The sequence below is a fragment of the Melospiza melodia genome, chromosome 12, assembly GCF_035770615.1.
Source record: "Melospiza melodia melodia isolate bMelMel2 chromosome 12, bMelMel2.pri, whole genome shotgun sequence".
In the NCBI taxonomy this organism is placed as follows: Eukaryota; Metazoa; Chordata; class Aves; order Passeriformes; family Passerellidae; genus Melospiza; species Melospiza melodia.
Window position 1 is genome coordinate 14075532 of NC_086205.1, and position 18713 is coordinate 14094244.

At 38.2% G+C, this 18713-nt stretch overlaps 1 protein-coding gene across 1 annotated transcript; it reads left to right on the plus strand.

Moving 5' to 3' along the window:
- Nucleotides 1–617: 617 nt before the first annotated feature.
- On the plus strand, nt 618–18549 carry TRPC1 (transient receptor potential cation channel subfamily C member 1). The gene is made up of 13 exons (XM_063166926.1): nt 618–789; nt 1921–2075; nt 3292–3393; nt 4256–4458; nt 5222–5353; nt 6617–6812; nt 7760–8096; nt 9609–9748; nt 11820–11963; nt 14539–14714; nt 14857–15058; nt 15577–15771; nt 16629–18549. Exons 1-13 carry the CDS (start codon nt 654–656, stop codon nt 16854–16856), a joined length of 2346 nt encoding a protein of 781 aa, XP_063022996.1. The 5' UTR covers nt 618–653; the 3' UTR covers nt 16857–18549.
- The last annotated feature ends 164 nt before the right edge of the window (nt 18550–18713 follow it).

The window sequence follows — 18713 nt, forward strand, 5'->3', positions numbered from 1 at the left end:
CTGGTGACAACTCAGTCCAAGTCCTCATTCAGGAGAGGCCAAATGGAGACAAGTTAGTATCTATACTGTAAGAATAAATGATCTCTTATTAAATTATAGAATCGTCATGTATTGGATTTACCTGCCAGACACTTGGTACCTTACTCCATAAAGGCCCCTATTTCCTATTTTATGAACTATTGCTGTAAGTGTCCAGAATTACTTCAGAATTGCTTTGAGGAGATTTTCACGGGCAGCCCTCTGATGCTGTGATGAGCAGGGCCGTAATTACTATACCGGCTGGGAGAAAACAGATTTAAGGGCAGACGCAGGAGCTGCTGCAGCGCGCTCTCCCTCACAGGCCCCTGCCGGCTGTGGGGAGGGGCAGGGCCGCGCTGGGAGCAGCGGCGGCGCCTCCGGGCCGCGGACCCCGCGCTCCGCCCGCCTGCGCTGCCCCGGCGGCGGGCCCGGAGCCTGCGCACTGCGGCGGGGAGCGGCCGCCCGGCCCGGCCCGGCCCTGCCCTGCCTTACCGGCCCCGCCCGGCCCTGCCCTGCCCTGCCCGCCCGCCAGGCGTGACCCGGCCGGGGCCGCTGCCCCGCTCGCCGGCGGTGCCGAGGGGCAGCGGCGGCGCCGCCACATCCCCCGCCCGGGTCCGCATGGGCCTGGCGGAGCTATGGCCGCCCTGTACCAGAGCGCGGACCCGTCCGCCTCGGCCTCGCCCAACAAGCTGCTGGCGCTGAAGGATGTGCGGCAGGTGAAGGAGGAGACGACGCTGGACGAGAAGCTTTTCCTGCTGGCCTGCGACAAAGGTACACGCCCCGCCGCCCGGCCCGGCCCCCCTCGGCCGCTCGCTCCGAGGGCTGGAGCCGTGGCCGGGTGCCAGCCCTGCGCTGCCTCCCCTGGCCCGCGGTGCGGTCCCGCCTGCGGCTGCCATGGGGCAGCGTGGGGTGAAGGGAAGGGAGGCGCGGGGCCGCTGCTCCGCGTTCGTGAGGCATTCGGTTTGTGTCGGAGGAATGTGGGAGGTGTTCGCTGTTAAAAGGGTCTCTGAGTAGAGAGCTGCTGTAAAACTGGGCTTATCTAGACATCCCCAGTATACGCGAGACCAGTATGCTGCGATTTGCACCACTGGTGGCGGATGGGAAGAGATTTGTCTTTCTAAAACACGCTGCTTGTTTTAAGCCTATATTTAGTTACTTTTAAGTCGGAACGTGGCCTTAAATCAAACTGATCTGAAAAGGTTCTGAAACGTTGGATTCTAGGGTATGCTTATAATGATAATGCTTTTAATGCGTGTCTGGAGCATGAGCAGGGCTGCCGGAGCTCAGGTTCGCTCAGAGCCGCAGGGCCGTTCCTGCACTGGCGTTTGCCGGCGAGCTCAGCAGTTTGCTCTGGGACCCTCGCTGGTGCGATGCCTTGCGTCTGCACAGCCCGTGAGTCTGTCCTCAATATCGGAGGAAGCCATGGCTTTCTCTCTTTAACTATAGACAGAGATTCAAGGAGCTAAATTCTGCGTCATAACAAGAAAAGTAACAAAACCCAGTTGTCTGTAAAAAAATTGGTTCAGTACTCTTGGTATGTATTTTACTGTATTCTACATATACTTCTCTAAGTATTCTACACTGAGATCTGTCTTGGCCGTAGTCTTCTGTGTTGTAATTTGTTACCCTAGAGACAGTTTTGCAAAGCACCCGTGCTTTTGTGTGTTTGTTTTTAGGACTGAAACTAAAGGGGTGGATTGAAGTACATGTCCGGTGCTTTGCTGAAATATCTTCAGTTTTCTGAGAATGCTTATGTACCTTGACTTCTTACTTGTCTGATAGACTCAGTTACTGTTGTCGTCTATGGAATAGTCTCTTGTTTGATGGTAGCTGGTACTTAAAATAATCACATGCTTTTATTGTTTTATAATATGAAGTGATATCCCTGCCTTACTTCTGCAGGTGACTATTACATGGTTAAGAAACTCTTAGAGGAAAACAGCTCAGGTGAAATGAACATAAATTGTGTGGATGTGCTTGGACGAAATGCTGTTACTATAACGATTGAAAATGAAAACTTGGACATACTACAGCTGCTTTTGGATTATGGCTGCCAGGTATCCAACACACGTTATTAAAAATGTTCAGTGTAGTCATGTGTTTTCTTTGTTAATCTGGCAGATTTTGGACATAAATGCAGTCTGCCTTTTAGGCAATACATTTCCAGTAAATTGGAAAAAGTAATTGTGAAAGTGATTCTTGTCACAAGTTGACTTTTCTAGTGGAATTTTATTGGCTCATGGCAAATGTATAAGTAGCATTTGCTATGATGTTAACAAGTTTGAGTTTTATTTTAAATGTTACTCCTGCTGCTGATACAATGTATGTATTATCCTCAAGAAAAAAAGAACATGGTTTGAGTGCCTTATATTAAAAAAGTGTAAAATGCAAAAATCCTTTTGGCTAGAGTATATTAACTTTATAAATGGTAACACAGAAAAATTCACGTTATGTTAGTTGATTATAAGTTAAGGCAAACATGCATTTCTCTGGTGCTTACTTGTTAGACTTGATCTGTGCTTGATGGCAGGGCAGTTTCCTACCAACAAGACTTCCTTAGATGTATGTAGCATCTCTGCTACTGGTGGGAGAGGTGAAGCTGTGATGGATTAAATACGTAAGACAGGGAAAAGTAGCATCTTTTGTACATTGTTTGATATTGGGCATGAATAAAACCACAATCTTTTCTGCACCTGAATTAGTGGCAGTAATAAAAGCTGTGTCTTTTATTCTTTTATTTTTTAAGTAAAATTCCAAATTTTTGGAAATTAATCAAGAAGAATAATATCATTTGTAGGGAAAATGAAAAGCTGCTTATCTCAGTGTAATAGAAGGTGCAGAAGGGGTTGGTTACCAGCCAAGATGGAAAAAGCTTATTTTCCTAGCTGTACCCCAGAATTTCAGATGCAAGGCTGAAGCATCCCATAGGCCTGAGCTGTGTTATGTTAACACTTGCTTTTAATCTGTCTAATAGACCTGGTAAATTGGGTCTTTAAACTTAATTTTTTAAGTCTTCTGCATCGTCTTTGCTGGAAAGTAATTTATTCAATTGATTCCTCTTCTGTTGGTGCAGTGATGCAAATTGTCACTAATGCTGTGTGAACTCCTGCAATGGCAACCTGAATTTGTATCCTGATCATATACCTGGTGATAGTACAGAACATCATTTTAGTACTTGGAAATTAAATTTTAAAAATGCAGTTTGGCTTGAGTTTGTCTCTTTGTGCTGTTGAAGTTACTGCTGTTTTCACATATGATTTGTTTTCTTTGTAGTCCTCGGATGCACTTTTGGTGGCTATTGACTCCGAAGTGGTGGGAGCTGTTGACATTCTGCTTAATCACCGACCTAAACGATCCTCCAGGCCAACCATTGTGGTTAAGTGTTGCTACTCCTGGGTTTTTGGTTGGGGCTGTGAAGGCTATTGCTTTTTTGAGTATCTGTAGTGTGTAAAACAATGTTCTTCAATTCTGCATCTGTAAGATGATAGAGTCTAGACCAGGGATTCTTTTTGTAACCTCTTTTTGTCTTGAAAGATGACATACATGATTTTGCTTTTTCACCTAAGGAATCCAGTGGCTTTATACCTGCCAAACACATGACTAGTTCAGAGGAGAAAAAACCTAGTGGTTATAAATCTTTTCTAGTAGTCTGTTTGCAAGGTAGTCTGTGAAGTTTCAATACATGAATAAACACTTTATAAGTCAGCCTTGACTTATAAAGTGTTTATTCATGTATTGAAACTTCACAGATTTTCAGAGCAAATCTATAAACATCAGACCTTCACCTTGAAATTAAGCAATTGAAGCTTGCCTTGTCAATGCTTTAGTACCAAAAACTCCTAAAAACACAAATTGGAGGTGGAGGCAGGGAAGGAATAAGGTGTTGAGTAACAGAGTATGGGACATTCAGGATATTTTTTCTGCACTTCAGTATTAAATACAGTCTTTTTTTTTCACAAACTAGAGCAAAATAGCAATTTCTGTTATCCCATGTCTATTGGAAAAATAGGCAGTATTTCTATGTAAATAAAGCAGAAAAGTATCTGGGTCTGTTATTCTTTTTTAGTATTTATCTGACAGATGTTTGAATGTTGTTATATATTTTTCTTTCTGTTCCTGTTATGAAACACTGGCAAGTGTTTTAAAGGAGAAATTCTTGATTGTACAGTCAAAAACCCCCTTACATGTGGTAGAACTGTAGGTAATAAATGTAGATACTGCCTATATTTTTTTCCAGAAATTAATGGAACGCATTCAGAACCCAGAGTACTCAACAACCATGGATGTGGCACCAGTAATTTTAGCTGCTCATCGTAACAACTATGAAATTCTCACTATGCTGTTGAAGCAAGACATATCATTACCCAAACCTCATGCTGTGGGCTGTGAGTGCACCCTGTGCACTGCCAAGAACAAAAAAGATAGTCTGCGACATTCCAGGTAACACTTAGCAGTTATGAGCCATAAAAAAGGTTCTTCATTCTCTGGCATTGCCTGGGTCACATTCACTATGTTTCCTTTTTCTTTTTAAGGTGAAATTTATGAGTGGATTCCTTTAATATATTGTAGCTCTTGTTGTGAGAGGTGGTAGTTCTTGGTCATGAGTTGTGCCTGAAAAGGCTGGTGGGAGGCAGTGGCTTTTTTCCATTTTGGTTTTATACTTTTAGTCACTGTGCATAGTCACTGTGTGCCTTTGCTTTCTAGCAGGTGTGCCTCAAACATCCTAGCTACCTTTGACTTGGGGACATAGGGGCCATGCAAATAAAATTCTTCTCAAAAGTTATTTGAGTTTTTGGCGTTGAACTACAACAGGCACGTTCTGGTATCCATCCTATTCCCTGTATCATCAACTTCAGTATGAGAAAAGATGTCAGGGTATTCAAAGCAGACAAACAATAGAAATATTTGAGGTAGCAACTCTTAATTTAATCTAGAACTTCTGCTGATGTACTGATAACAATGGAAGTAGTGAGGAAAAGAAGAGGGAATCAGATTGGCCGATTTTGGATACTTAAGGGTTCTAAATATGTCATGTATCTTTCAGGACATAATGCAGTTAATGCTTGTAGTGTCTGATTTAAAAAAAAAACATATTGTTTTGTCTTTCATCTTGCCATTTTAGGCAAACCTTTGGAACAGGTTCTGGTTTGAAGGTGCTAATGAAATAAAACATCTTTGTTTTGTTTGCTGTTCTTTTGTCCAGGTTTCGTCTTGACATTTATCGGTGTTTGGCCAGTCCTGCCTTAATAATGTTGACAGAGGAGGATCCAATCCTAAGAGCTTTTGAACTTAGTGCAGACTTGAAAGAATTAAGCCTTGTTGAGGTTGAGTTCAGGTAACACAAATCAGTTGTAATATTTTTATGTAATTACAGGTGTAGAAATATGTTTGCATTAGAAAAAGTTTATTCTTCATTTTGTGTAAGTGGAGTGTTTCAACTGATAATTAGACATAATAAGTTACATGATATAATTTATGCCTCCTTAGTAGTCATTTCGACAGTTTAATTACTTTAAATCCTTTTAGGTATAGACACTTTAATGTGTCTAGTTGCACCAACAGCTCAAATTTCAGCTCTACTCTGCAAAAATAAACAGAAATTATGCTAAATGCTGACTTAGTTGGAAATTATACACCTATTAATCATACCAATATCTCATTAGTACTCTGCACTTTTTTTCTGTATTAGGGTAGAAGTATGCAATACCTTATTTATACTGTCCTGACTTCTGTCGGGAGTTGTTTTGGGTATTGTTTCTTAACTTTGCTCATTATAAGACTTTGAAGAGCACATATGTGTATATATTTAAAACATACATATGTGTGTAGAAGACTTCATGCTGAAAATGCTCTATATGATGAACAAATGCTCAGTGTAATTTCATGTTTAAACAATGCAGATTTTTACCATTTTGTAACATACCAGCACAAAAGCTTTCCAAGAATGTGAAAGCAAGTGTTTATATAAGGTAAAGTTCTACTTTCCTAAATACGTGAATTTTCTATAAATGTGAATGTTCTGCATTTTAGCTGCCTATCTTTCTTAATAAGAGTTCAATTGTTGCATTTTTGTGATACAGCATGGCATTAAAATGGACTGTGTGCAAGGTGAGACAAGGCAATCATGTGGTTTCTTTTCATGTGTTTAGTACATTAATACATAATATTTAGTGAATAGATTTTAGTTTTCAGATGACAGGAACAAAGCAAAACCCCAAAGAATTTTCTGTCCAATTGGAAAGTCCAAATGATTAATTACCAGTGCCATATTTTGTGACAAATGCACTCTCATGTCCTGGAAATAACTCTGATCTTCAACTCTGTGTACATGACATAGAATTTATATGCTGTAAGTGTGTGTGCCAGATTTTCTTTAGTGATCTTGCAAGCTAAACAGAAATGGAATTGTTTGTATATTACATGGTGAAAACTACTCAGAGTTGTCTTAGGAATGCTTGGACTTGACATAGGACTTCTGGAGTGGTTTCTTTTAATTTGTCTCAACATAACATACAATCCCAGCCAAAAATGGCTAGTTTGTGATTGAATGGGAAATCCAGGCCCAGTGTAAAGTCCATACTGCTTCTGTGTGTTTCAGAAATGATTATGAGGAGCTCGCTCAGCAGTGCAAAACCTTTGCTAAAGATTTACTTGCACAAGCACGGAATTCCCGGGAGCTGGAAGTGATTCTGAATCACACCTCCAGCGATGAGCACGTAGACAAGCGAGGATTGTTGGAGGAGAGGATGAACTTAAGTCGCTTAAAACTTGCAATCAAGTATAATCAGAAAGAGGTTTGTCTTTGCAGTAACTCGATAGACTAATTAATTACTTTGTTGTTCTGCCTCTGGGCACAGAAGTGGAAATAAACATGCAGGAGTTATAGAAGAGATGGTAATACACAGGTATCAGTATGTGAAACTGGGATGCTGCAAGATACTGAGGGATTCTTCAGTGTTTACTGTGGAGGTGAATGTATACTTCTGTGTTGAAGTATAGGCCACTGCTTTTTTATGAACAGCTCGGGCAGTGGTAATTATTTATTCAGTTCCTCATTAAATCCTTGCCTAGAGAGGCATGGATCCTTAGGTGCCAAACATGATTTATCATCCTCTCACTGGTCATTAACTGTTCAGCTTTGTCTCAGGCCTTGCCTGTGCTGTTCAGTAATTAGATTGGACCTGTGCTAGTATAACTGAATAGCCCCTCTGTTCCAGAACAGCAGCACTTTTTATGCCATCAATGTGCAACTTCCTCCATGCAGTAGGTTATTGTAATTTTTGTCCCTTCATAAATTATAATTCTAATTATCTGTGCTGGAATGTGAATATTTGTGGGATTCTAGTAGAAGGATCAAGGACAGAGTGGAAGTTTCCTTTTCAAGCAAAATTCATTTTTAGTTAGCATTTGCAAAAGGAATTACATAATTCTGTCTGTTCTACGTGTCTAGGCTTAAACTATTTGAAATACACACCTTTTGAAAGTCATAAGCTGTAGTTCTGGAGTGCCCTACAACCAGTATTACACATTTCTGGCCTGCATTCATCAAGCACACTGAAGTATTTTGGTGATCCTCTGGGTCTGAGCATAGCTTGCTTTTATTACAGGGCTTGGAAAATAATGACTTTTTTGTATGGTATACATATAGTTAGAAAATTAATTTTAATGATGCAACTTAGTAATGCGTGTGAAGAAATCTGAGAGTGATTCCTTGTTTGTTTCTCCCCCTCCTTCCCCCCAGTTTGTTGCCCAGTCCAACTGCCAGCAGTTTCTGAACACGGTGTGGTTTGGGCAGATGGCCGGCTATCGGCGCAAGCACACCTGCAAGAAGATCCTGACTGTTCTGATGGTTGGCATTTTCTGGCCAGTCCTGTCCCTCTGTTACTTGTTAGCTCCTAAATCTCGAGTAGGTCGAATAATTCACACTCCTTTTATGAAGTTTATTATTCATGGAGCTTCATATTTCACATTTCTGTTATTACTTAATTTGTACTCCCTTGTCTACAATGAGAACAAGAAGAATACAATGGGACCAGCCCTTGAGAGAATAGACTATCTTCTGATAATATGGCTTATTGGTAGGTATGATTTGAGTGGATTGGATGACAGTTGCTAAATATGTAAAAAACATATGATAAATATATTTTAAAATGCCATTTTAGTGGTGAATCAGCAATAAGTAATAATGCAGTCTTTCATGATCAGTTCTGTAATGCTTGGTTGGAAAGCAGTTAACAAAATTTGGGCTTGCTGCGCAGTTGGTATGTGGTTTAAAGAAAGAAGTATATGTTATGTGTGTTTATGTATGCATGCTCCATCTTACAGACAGATTGGAGGTGTGCAGTTACCTCATGCTTGTTTCAAAACACAAAAACAACTATTATTTTCCCATGTTACAGTTTTCTATGTCATTGTCACCCATTATCATAACTGTAGCAGAAAGGCTGCATGTCACTTCTGGTTGATGCAGCAGAGGGAGCACAGGTATCATTTTTGCTGAGTTCTCAAGAACTTTTAGTTGAAAGTTCATAATTTTTACCTTGTTTTTGATCATCTGGCATGCAATTGTTTTGACATTAAAATTTATCTTTCTTAATGAAAGGTAATTAGATATGTATCATTTGTTTAATTTGGCTTGTAAAAAACAGTGATATGGTAAAAAAATAACACAGTTTTTATTTAAGTAATTCTGAGTGTGATTTATTTGATATTTTAGGGTGAGAGGATTTTTGTGTAGTAATGATCCCTTTCACAATTGAGCTGTATTAAAACTGTGGAGCAGTTCTTGCAGATTTTGGAAGTATGTAGTATCCCACACACAAACACAGGCAGGTCTTAAAAGAAACTTGAAAACTTCATATTTTGAGTACAAGTCAGATTCCTCCATTGCTTTGAAATTAAATATTATAATTTTATAAATTCTTTTGTTCCATCAAGTCTGCTGGCAAAGTGTGTCATTAGGTGGTCTTGGTAATTTTAATTAAAGGCTATAGAAATTTATTTTTTCTGCATGTAATACTGTAATGTGGATTTCAAGTAGGATTTAAAAATTATATCTAAGCAAACACTGTCATTAAAATGGGGTTATTTTTCACATCATTGAATCTCAAGTTTTTTAATAGTAATTGCATTTATAGCTTAAATGCTTATTTTGTAATGACATTATATTGACTCCTTGAAAATAGTCTAAGTTGATAAAAAACATATTTAGAAAGTATTCTGCAAAATCAACTGGAATTAAAAGAATCAAGTAACAAAGATTGTCTTACATTATTGTATTCCACAGTCCCATTAAAATACTCCCTAAAAATCACTGTCAGAATGGCCACAGCAGAATTTGTTACACTTTGGGCTAGTAACAAGTTTTGTGTTGTTCTGGGTGAACTTTCAAAATCATGAATACAGATATCTTCCATGGGAAGATAGAGCAACAGAACTCCAGTTGTTTTGTGTGTAAATATCTTCTTCTGTTTTTACTGATTCTGTAACAAATTCAGTGTAAAATACATAGTGGTTATATGTAAAGTAATACCTGTTCAGTGCAATGGCTTCACTTTCCTGGGCTTTATTTTTTCCCTTTTTCCCTGCAGGAATGGTGTGGTCAGATGTTAAGAGGCTCTGGTATGATGGTTTAGAAGATTTTTTAGAAGAGTCCCGCAATCAGCTTAGTTTTGTCATGAATTCCCTTTATTTGGCAACTTTTGCCCTCAAAGTCGTTGCCCATAACAAGGTGAGCACCAATCTCCATAGACCAAAGCTGCTCTGGGGCTGACTGAGCAGGTGTGGTTTTATACATTGCTGCAAAACAGCTGCAGATGTGTTCCACATGGTGTGCTAGAAGCAGGGACTTGTGGTGCAGTTACCATATCAGTAACAGCCTGGGATGGGGTGCAGTGTGGGTTTGGGCTGAAATGCTCTGTGTGGGACAGGCCATGGAGGTAGCAAGGCAAGGGTCACAAGGAGGTGACAAGACCTTGGGTCTTGTTGCACCTTGGTCTTCATAGCGCCATTGATCAGGCAAATGGGAGTTAGAAACACATCAGGACATGTCCAAGTACTTGGAGACCCCAAACAGAGATAATGTCTTCCTGTAGGAGCTGCCTGGTATTCCAAATGGCTTGATTTTTGTTTAGGGAAATGCATCTCATCAGATTGGGCATTTGAGCTTGCCTGACTCCATTCAGTACTATGCAGAAAGCTAATATTAGTCTCTATGTTTGGATTGCCTGGTGCATTTTTGTTATAGAAAGTTTTATTTAGCTTTTGATTACATATGCTCAAATGTCATAAGTGGTGGATTTTAATTGGTTTTTACTTGGTGGGACTTTTTTGGTTGAGGCTTTCTTTGGTAGTAAGGATAAGAGTCCTGAGACCACAGAGGAGCCTTGTCTTGTCTCTATGAAAATCCAGCTGGATTTGATGGAAAATACGAGTTGTGAAAATGATCATTGCCATTCTGTTGCATGTGTTGTTAACCACACAGCACATGGCAAACTGCCAGACCAGTTGAATGTGAATATTACAGCAAAATCCAAGCCAGTGCAGTAGCACCATTACTGTGTCTTAAAAACTACAAGTTGACAGCTGTCTGGCATTTTGAAGGAAAATAAACGGGTTCATTTCTTTCCAACTTGGTGTTTGGCTCATTTTCCTATCCTAGCATTGATTCAGCGGCTGGTAATTGTTTGGAAAGGAAGGCTCCATTTCTTGGAAAAAAATAGAGGGAGAATGCCACATTGGGCTGCTTTCCCAGCCATTTGCTTTGCAACCAGCATGTCTCTAGTAGTAGTTCCTTTGCTGAGATAAGACCCATTGTTGCCAATTTAAATTGTAACCTTTTTGAACATGCAGGACTCCTGTCCTATACAATAGGCATATAATGGGGGGGTTTCCCCTTTTATATGTCCAAATTTATTTTTATAGTTTACTAATCATATGGCAAACCAGGTTAAAATGTTTAATTTGCATCTTAGGTCCGTTATAGGCCCTAAAGCTGTAAGAAATAAAGGAAGAATCTGCGTAGCAGAAGGATTTGTACACATGCAGTTGCAGTGTGTGGGAAAATACTATCCCTATTTCTTGCCATCTTTGTGCTGCAGACTTTTGGGTGTTACTGTAAAGCAGCTCAGAGTTCCTTGGTTTTTGAATGTCCATTTTGAGACAACAGAAGCTGGTAATATAAATGCTGAATGTTCTCAGCCAAACCAAAAGTTAGGAATCTGTGGATATTCCCTGAATAAGTTGAATAGTAGTGGGTAATACATCAAACTTAGTGGGTAATACATCAAACAGCAGTTTACTTGTGACTCCCATTCTCTGTAGCTGTTCATAAAATCTGTGAAAGGACCCCCAAGTTCTAAGTCTTTCCAAAACTGTTTAAGATCAGCTGTCACCACATTGCAATTGCATGTGTACCTTGGTTTTCTTTGTAGCATCTCAATATTGTTTTTTACTGAAGCCTGTTACACAAGGCAATGCACATGTTTATATAATAAAGTTCCCAAGTCCCCGTTTCAATAGACCGTGCAAAACAGAGTAGAAGTGAAGGCAGAACAGAGAATAAATGGTTTGAACAAGTGAGTGACAGTTAGGTGTTCAATTTAAATTCTCTAAATTCTGGCTCCCTCTGGAATGGCTTTTGAAATGCCTTTGTCTGAAACAGGTATGACACCTATGAGTGACATATGTTAATTTATTTTATGCTGTTGCCTGTTTTGGAAGTAGAAGTAGGGAGAGGTGTATGGGTACATTTCTGTATTTATAATGTTAGTGATCTCAACTTGTCCTTTTTTATGTTGCAGTTTCATGATTATGCTGAAAGGAAGGACTGGGATGCATTCCATCCTACTCTAGTGGCAGAAGGGCTTTTTGCCTTTGCCAATGTTCTCAGTTACCTGCGTCTCTTCTTCATGTACACAACCAGCTCCATTCTGGGACCACTCCAGGTGAATATCGTTACTGTTTGAAAAAAATATTAAACATCATTTGCTAATAAGAGTCTTATTTAAAATAGGAAAAAAGGTTAAAGTAAGAAAGTGAAAAGTAGAAAGAAGTGATACTGCATTGAAGTTTGTTGTTTTTTAAATTAATTTCTTGTGTAAAACATTGATTCGGATGGGGAAAGGTAAGAAAAAGAGTGAAAGACTTTGTGTAGTTCAGTTAGGGTATTTTTCCATGATAGCTGTACCTATACTGTCTTTTTGTTTTCATCTGTTCTAAGCATAACATGCCAGCTAAGTTTCCACAGTTTGGAGGGTATAAGGATTAGGTTCTTCCTGCAGTTTTATGCAAATAATTGCCTTAGCTTCTTGTTTCTAAAGCAATAGATGAGTGAGTGTGTAGCAAGGAAGAGTAATCAGAAGCCTTTCTGTTTATGTCTGTCATCTCATTAAAGTTGCACCTCAAGTTATGCAAATTGCTTTTGTTTGAAAAATATAAATCTGTCTAGAGTATTGAAATACTCACCTATTTATTGGCAGTTTTAAGAAGGGAGAACAGGTTTCTTCTTACTTGGTATTTGTTGGAGCCTTCCACTAATGATGACAGTAAAACCTCCCACATTTTAATTATCTAATTTTCTGTTACACATTTTAAATGGAAATGTACTTGCACACTTTGAAAAAAGTACTGAAGTCTTGATGTTGCATTAAGCATTAGGGTTGTACAAATTGATTAAACACTGAAGACTTTCCACATTTTAAAGAGATTCACTGTTTAATGTGCAAGTTTATTTATGTACTAGATCTTTCACAAGTTTTTTATTAGGAGGCTGTGTTGTGAAATTTTCCAAGTAAATAAAAACAGTCAACAGTCACCCCATTCAGAGGCACACAGGAGCTTACGTTATTACTGCTGGCCAGTAGGGCTGGTGCAACAACTCTTACAGTATTTTCTGAAAGTAGGTCACAAAGTTCAGATGGTGGTAATCAAATATGGGATGCAAACCCAACAGTGGGGGGCAGGGGAAGGCAGCTACTGTGTTCTCTTGGTTCTTAGAGTTATTTTTAAGCCTTCAGTTACTTGACTCATAGGCTAATAAAACCTGTAATAATCCAGATTTGTAAATTGGCAGTGTGGGGTGAATTTTATTATTAACAGAAGGTAGAATAGTACTTCCCTAGATGAGATAATTAGATTTCAAGTGCTTAGAAGTTGTAAATACTTAGAGAGGGAAAGCATCAAACTATGAAGAAAGCAACTGGCATTTGGGATGGGTTGTTACACTCTCTTCCAAACAAACTAGTTTTGGGCATTTTGCACTTTTTGTGCATTCCTATTTCATCTACTTTGTCTCTCTCTTGGCAGGAACCATGTGTTAAAGGGAAAATGTTTTGTTGTTGGGATTTGGGTTGGGTTTTTCCATTGAAGGGTCAGATGTGATGAAACAGTTTGATGGGGGTACAGTGATCCTCTGAGCAAACATGCACAGAACTGGTGCAGAGCTCTGCCCACAGCTGCAGAGTCTCCATGGCCATTACAAACTGTACAGACTCTGAATGTGCTGTGCTGCACAAGGTACTTGGTGAGGTTCCAGCAGCAAAGGAGGGAGCAGGAATTCATCTCCCAGTGAAGCTGTACTTGCAAAATCTGGCAATTGTGTTACAGTTCTGGACTGTGAGTTGGTACAGATTTTGATTCATATAGGTCTGGGCTTTCCACACACTGATTTATATAGATTAGATCCACCCAATCCCACATTTCATATATTTGCATTCTTTAAAATGGTACATTGTTCTGAAGAAGTTTGTAAGAAGACTAATTAAATTATATAAGTAGTTTATGCTGTGTCTGTGTAGAAATTAGGGTTTACGTCAAAAGCAAATCAAGGTCTTTCCTGTGTTGGAAAAAATCACAAGCATATGATTCAGTTTTTTTAAAGGGGCTGTATTTCTAATGTTGCAAAGTTCTGTATAGGATATTTTGAATTGGAAACTAATGATCCGAATTTACTGTCATACCTTGTATGCTTTATCCTTCAATTTCTGTGTGTCTACACACATGTTTATTTAAAATCATACATTAAATGTACAGTGAGCTAATTTTGTATTCTGCAGATGGGCTTTTGCATACTGCTTTTTTTTAAATTAGTGATAAATTATTCCAAATGTTTTGATTAATTCAGTGTTCTTCTAAGTGTTTTCTTATATTTCTATGATGGCATTTATGGTAAAATTAATTTCATTTACTGCTTTTGTCTGTTGACCTGTGAGTTTCTTATTACCATTGGTATTGCAAATAAGTAACAAGGTGTACATGCTATTGCTTATGGTTACTTGGAGGACATTAATTTTCCAGGCGATGTTAAAATTACTTATATATTATTTTTAATATCTAGAATTTTTCTCTGAAAAACAATACAAGGTTATCTCCTGACCTTAAGATCTGTTTAGCATATCAAAATTTACCTTAAATATTTAAAATGTAAGTAGATCTTTTTTGTTGCTCAAAGGCTGAAGGAGACAATACAAATAAAAAATAACTACATGTTTTACTAAAATTAGAAATAAATCTATTTCACAGATTTCAATGGGGCAGATGCTACAAGATTTTGGAAAATTTCTGGGCATGTTTCTTCTTGTCTTGTTCTCATTCACAATTGGATTGACCCAACTTTATGATAAGGGATTTACTGTAAATGAAGAGAAGGACTGTGCGGGCATTTTCTGTGAACAGCAGAGCAACGACACGTTCCATTCGTGAGTTTGAGATCTTAAAATAACTGTATTGTTTTAGCCTTAAATCCCTAGTAATTAAACAGAACTGGATTTTTTCACTGATCTTGAACTGACGTTTACACTTCTGGTGTTTCCCTAACCAGATTTTCCCTTGTTTCTGTAGGTTTATTGGTACATGTTTTGCTCTCTTCTGGTACATATTCTCCCTGGCACATGTGGCAATCTTTGTGACACGTTTCAGCTACGGTGAAGAATTACAGTCTTTTGTGGGTGCTGTTATTGTTGGGACCTACAACGTGGTGGTTGTGATAGTATTAACAAAACTCCTTGTGGCAATGCTTCACAAAAGTTTTCAGCTGATAGCAGTAAGTGGTGTCTGATTAATTACCAGTTACCTGTATCTTTGGATTTTACACAAAATGTCTTCTGATGGTGTGTAAACTCTGGTCTGTAGACCTCATGGATGAGCTCTGTCTGTGAACTCATATTTTTCCTTCAAATAAGAACTTTTTATTTGCTTTGATTAAAAAAAAAATTGTAATTTCCATGTTTAATATATATAGGGCTTTGGCCCCCTGGTAATTGAAGACTTTCTTGATACAATGGCTGTTCAAATGCTGATTTTGATATGTGTGGTGCTTTAGCATTTGATCTGGGTATTGATCTATACTTTCAGATTGTTATACTAGGAATTGAAGAAAGATATACTTGTTTTAAGTATTTAATGTTAGAATATTCAAGCAAACCTATGTTCTATCCATTAAAATGCTATATAACCAAAATTAAATAATGGTCAGTTTTTCAGGTATGAGCAAACTAAACTTAGAAAATAACCTATTAATATTTGTGTTTCTTTTCTCTGTTAATTTTTCTGATGTTTTAGAATCATGAAGATAAGGAGTGGAAGTTTGCTCGTGCCAAGCTTTGGCTTAGCTACTTTGATGATAAATGCACGCTCCCCCCACCTTTTAATGTTATTCCCTCTCCCAAGACCATTTGTTACCTTTTCAACAGTCTCAGTAAATGGATCTGCTCTCATACATCAAGTGGCAAAGTGAAACGTCAGAACAGCCTCAAGGTGAGGAATGGTTGGGCAAGCTCTGAGCTCTGCAGCAGGAAAAGTGCTGCTTACTGAAATGAAAACACAGATTGCTGCATGAAGCTGCCTGTCAGAAGGTGAATGCTACAAAGAGAAATAGGAACTGCAGAATTATGGGTGTTGCATTCAAGATAAATATGTGTTACTTATTTCTACTTAAGTAAGGTTTTATTAACTTTCTGGTTTGGAAATTTCAACCCACTTCCCTCCAACTCCCAATTCCCCCAGAAATAGTCTGAAAAAAAATGCTTTGATTGAATGAAAACACACAGAAACCTCAAGGAAGTATGTGCTAATCTCAAAAACGGTGAGGTTAGAATATTCTTTGGAGAAGGTAATTGGTTTTAAACATATTACAGAAGTGTCAGAATAAATAGCCAATAAAGATCACTGAAGCCTCTCATTGTTGGGGAAGGGATTTTTTGTTTGTTTATTTTATAAACATTTTTGCACCCTGCAATTTTGCATACTAATTTTGCATCTTCTTGCTGATGAAAATAGCGCTAAATAAACAAATTCAAGCACTTTATGGAATTTGCACTGAGAGACATTCAAGGTTATGGAAGTCTTGATTGCTCACAGAAAAATTAACCAAGCCAGGTAGATAAAAATTTTCAGGTTTGCTGGTACAGAAGATTATAATTTAATGTGAATTTTGTGGACAATCTGTATGTGCTGTATATTTGTGTACATCAGGATGTATTTAAAAAATAGCTTTGTTATTTTGCTCACATTTCTTCTCTGTAGGATTGTATATCCTACTGTGCTCTGTAGGATATACAGGCTTTAGGGCTCAAAAATCCCTTCCATAGTAAATATGCTGTGTTTGTTTAAAGGAATGGAGAAATCTGAAGCAGAAGAGAGATGAGAATTACCAGAAGGTGATGTGCTGCTTAGTGCACCGTTACTTGACTTCCATGAGACAGAAGATGCAGAGTACGGATCAGGCCACTGTGGAGAACCTCAATGAACTGCGGCAGGACTTGTCAAAGTTCCGCAACGAAATGAGAGACCTGCTCGGCTTCCGAACTTCCAAATATGCTATGTTTTATCCAAGAAACTAAGACCTAACCTTTAAACAAAAGGTGTGTGCTTTTAAAGACCCATAGGTGAAAGTGTTGACCTAATTCTGTTGCCAGATCATATAGGTAAGATCATTGCACAAAAATACATTTGAAAATGCATTTGTGTGAGTTGCAGCTCGGTGCCCAAGTGGTCAAAGTGAATGCAAAAACAAATACACTAATTTTCTTAACCTCTCAATCTTGGTATGTATATAAAATTTGTATATAGGAGTTTTTTAAATGTTCCTCAGACTGATTGTGGCTGTCAGGTGTTAGAGCTTCAGAACTAGCACAACGTGTTTCTTTCTTCTATTTTTGCCGTTTGTTCTTTTTTTGATATTGTTTTTCAAGTTGTGGGAGAAGATAGGCTTTTTAAAATGAAAATCCAGCCTGTTTATTTTTAATAGAAAAGTCAGATAAAGAATAATAGAAAATTTCCAGCACAGCTGGAAATGATGTATGACTGTAGGTTACAGTGCATGTGAAGACTGTATGGCTCTGAAAGAGGCAGTTCTAGTTTTGTATGATAACACTGACTGTAAACTAACATTTCTAGAATACAGCAAAGCAAATCATCAAGACTTTTCACTTTTGTGGGAACATTGACATTTTGAACACAAAATAGACCAATCATTTCTTGAATGTTTGTGGTTATGTGTAAGACAATCACACCCTGCTTGGATTTTTCAGCAGTGCCTCAATAGTATATTTTAATATACATGTTAGGATTGGGAACAGAATTTAAAAATTAATCTGTGAACATTTAATGTTTAGTATCTTGGGTTTTTAAAATCTAGATAAATTATGTGAATTATTAAAACCTGTAATTTCATGAGAATGAGGTGAAGCACATGACTGCTATTGTTTGCAGTGCTGAACAATTCCTGTACACCATTCTACTCTTCTTTCTGTGAGGTCATTGAGTCTTGCCATTGGAGAGATGTACTTTAGAAGGGTCTGCTTGACACATATCCTACTTTTAAATTTGGTTTGCCTTTTTCCTGTTTTTTTACCAGGATTGTTGCCAAGCTAGACTTTTTTTTTTTTGTCAGGTAAAATGTGTTTTCTGAGAATAGTTTATCTGACATTGCTTACAATGGACAGTAAGGGCTTTGTGGATTTTCTGTGCTAGAGGGTCCTATATGGCTTTATATGCTTATATATAATTCAAGCTGACAAATTGTAACTGAGAAATGTGAGATTCCTGTATTTTTAATTACAAAGTAAGTATATTTATGACAGCTAAAGGATTGATGGACAGTTTTGCTGTTATGGTGCTCCTCTGAAATGGTTGTGTGTCCAGAAGGCGCAGGTAGCCATTGTGGTCTTTGACTGCAGTTGATTTTGGGAGATTGACAGAGTGGGGGCTTACATGAATGTTTACTTTTTTGAAGGAATTCTTATAAAACTCTTTCTTGTAAAGTTAATATATTTTCCATACTATGAAATTATGTATTTCTGAGCTAGGTTTTAATACTCCACTTTCAGAAGTGTTAGAGTATAGAGGGATTCTGATCTGTGTTGGCTTTTAATGGGAATAGGAAGTTAACCTCCTGGTTCAAAGCAAAGAGGATCTCTGAGTTTTGTATTTGAAGAGATCTCATGTTTGAATAATGCACCAACATAAAAACTATGTGCTGTGTATGTTATGTATATTCAAGAAAGGAAGCAAATAAAAGCTCTTTGAAAAATACGGTTGTATTAATATTTGTCATATTGCAAACACATTACATCAGTTACCACACTGAAAGTATTTTTTTGGTCATGTTGAGGTAGTAAGTTTAAGGAAGGTAGCTGGTGTCAGTGTGTTACTGCCTTTTTCCTTCTGGGCCCATCCTGTTTGTTCAGTGAAATGGC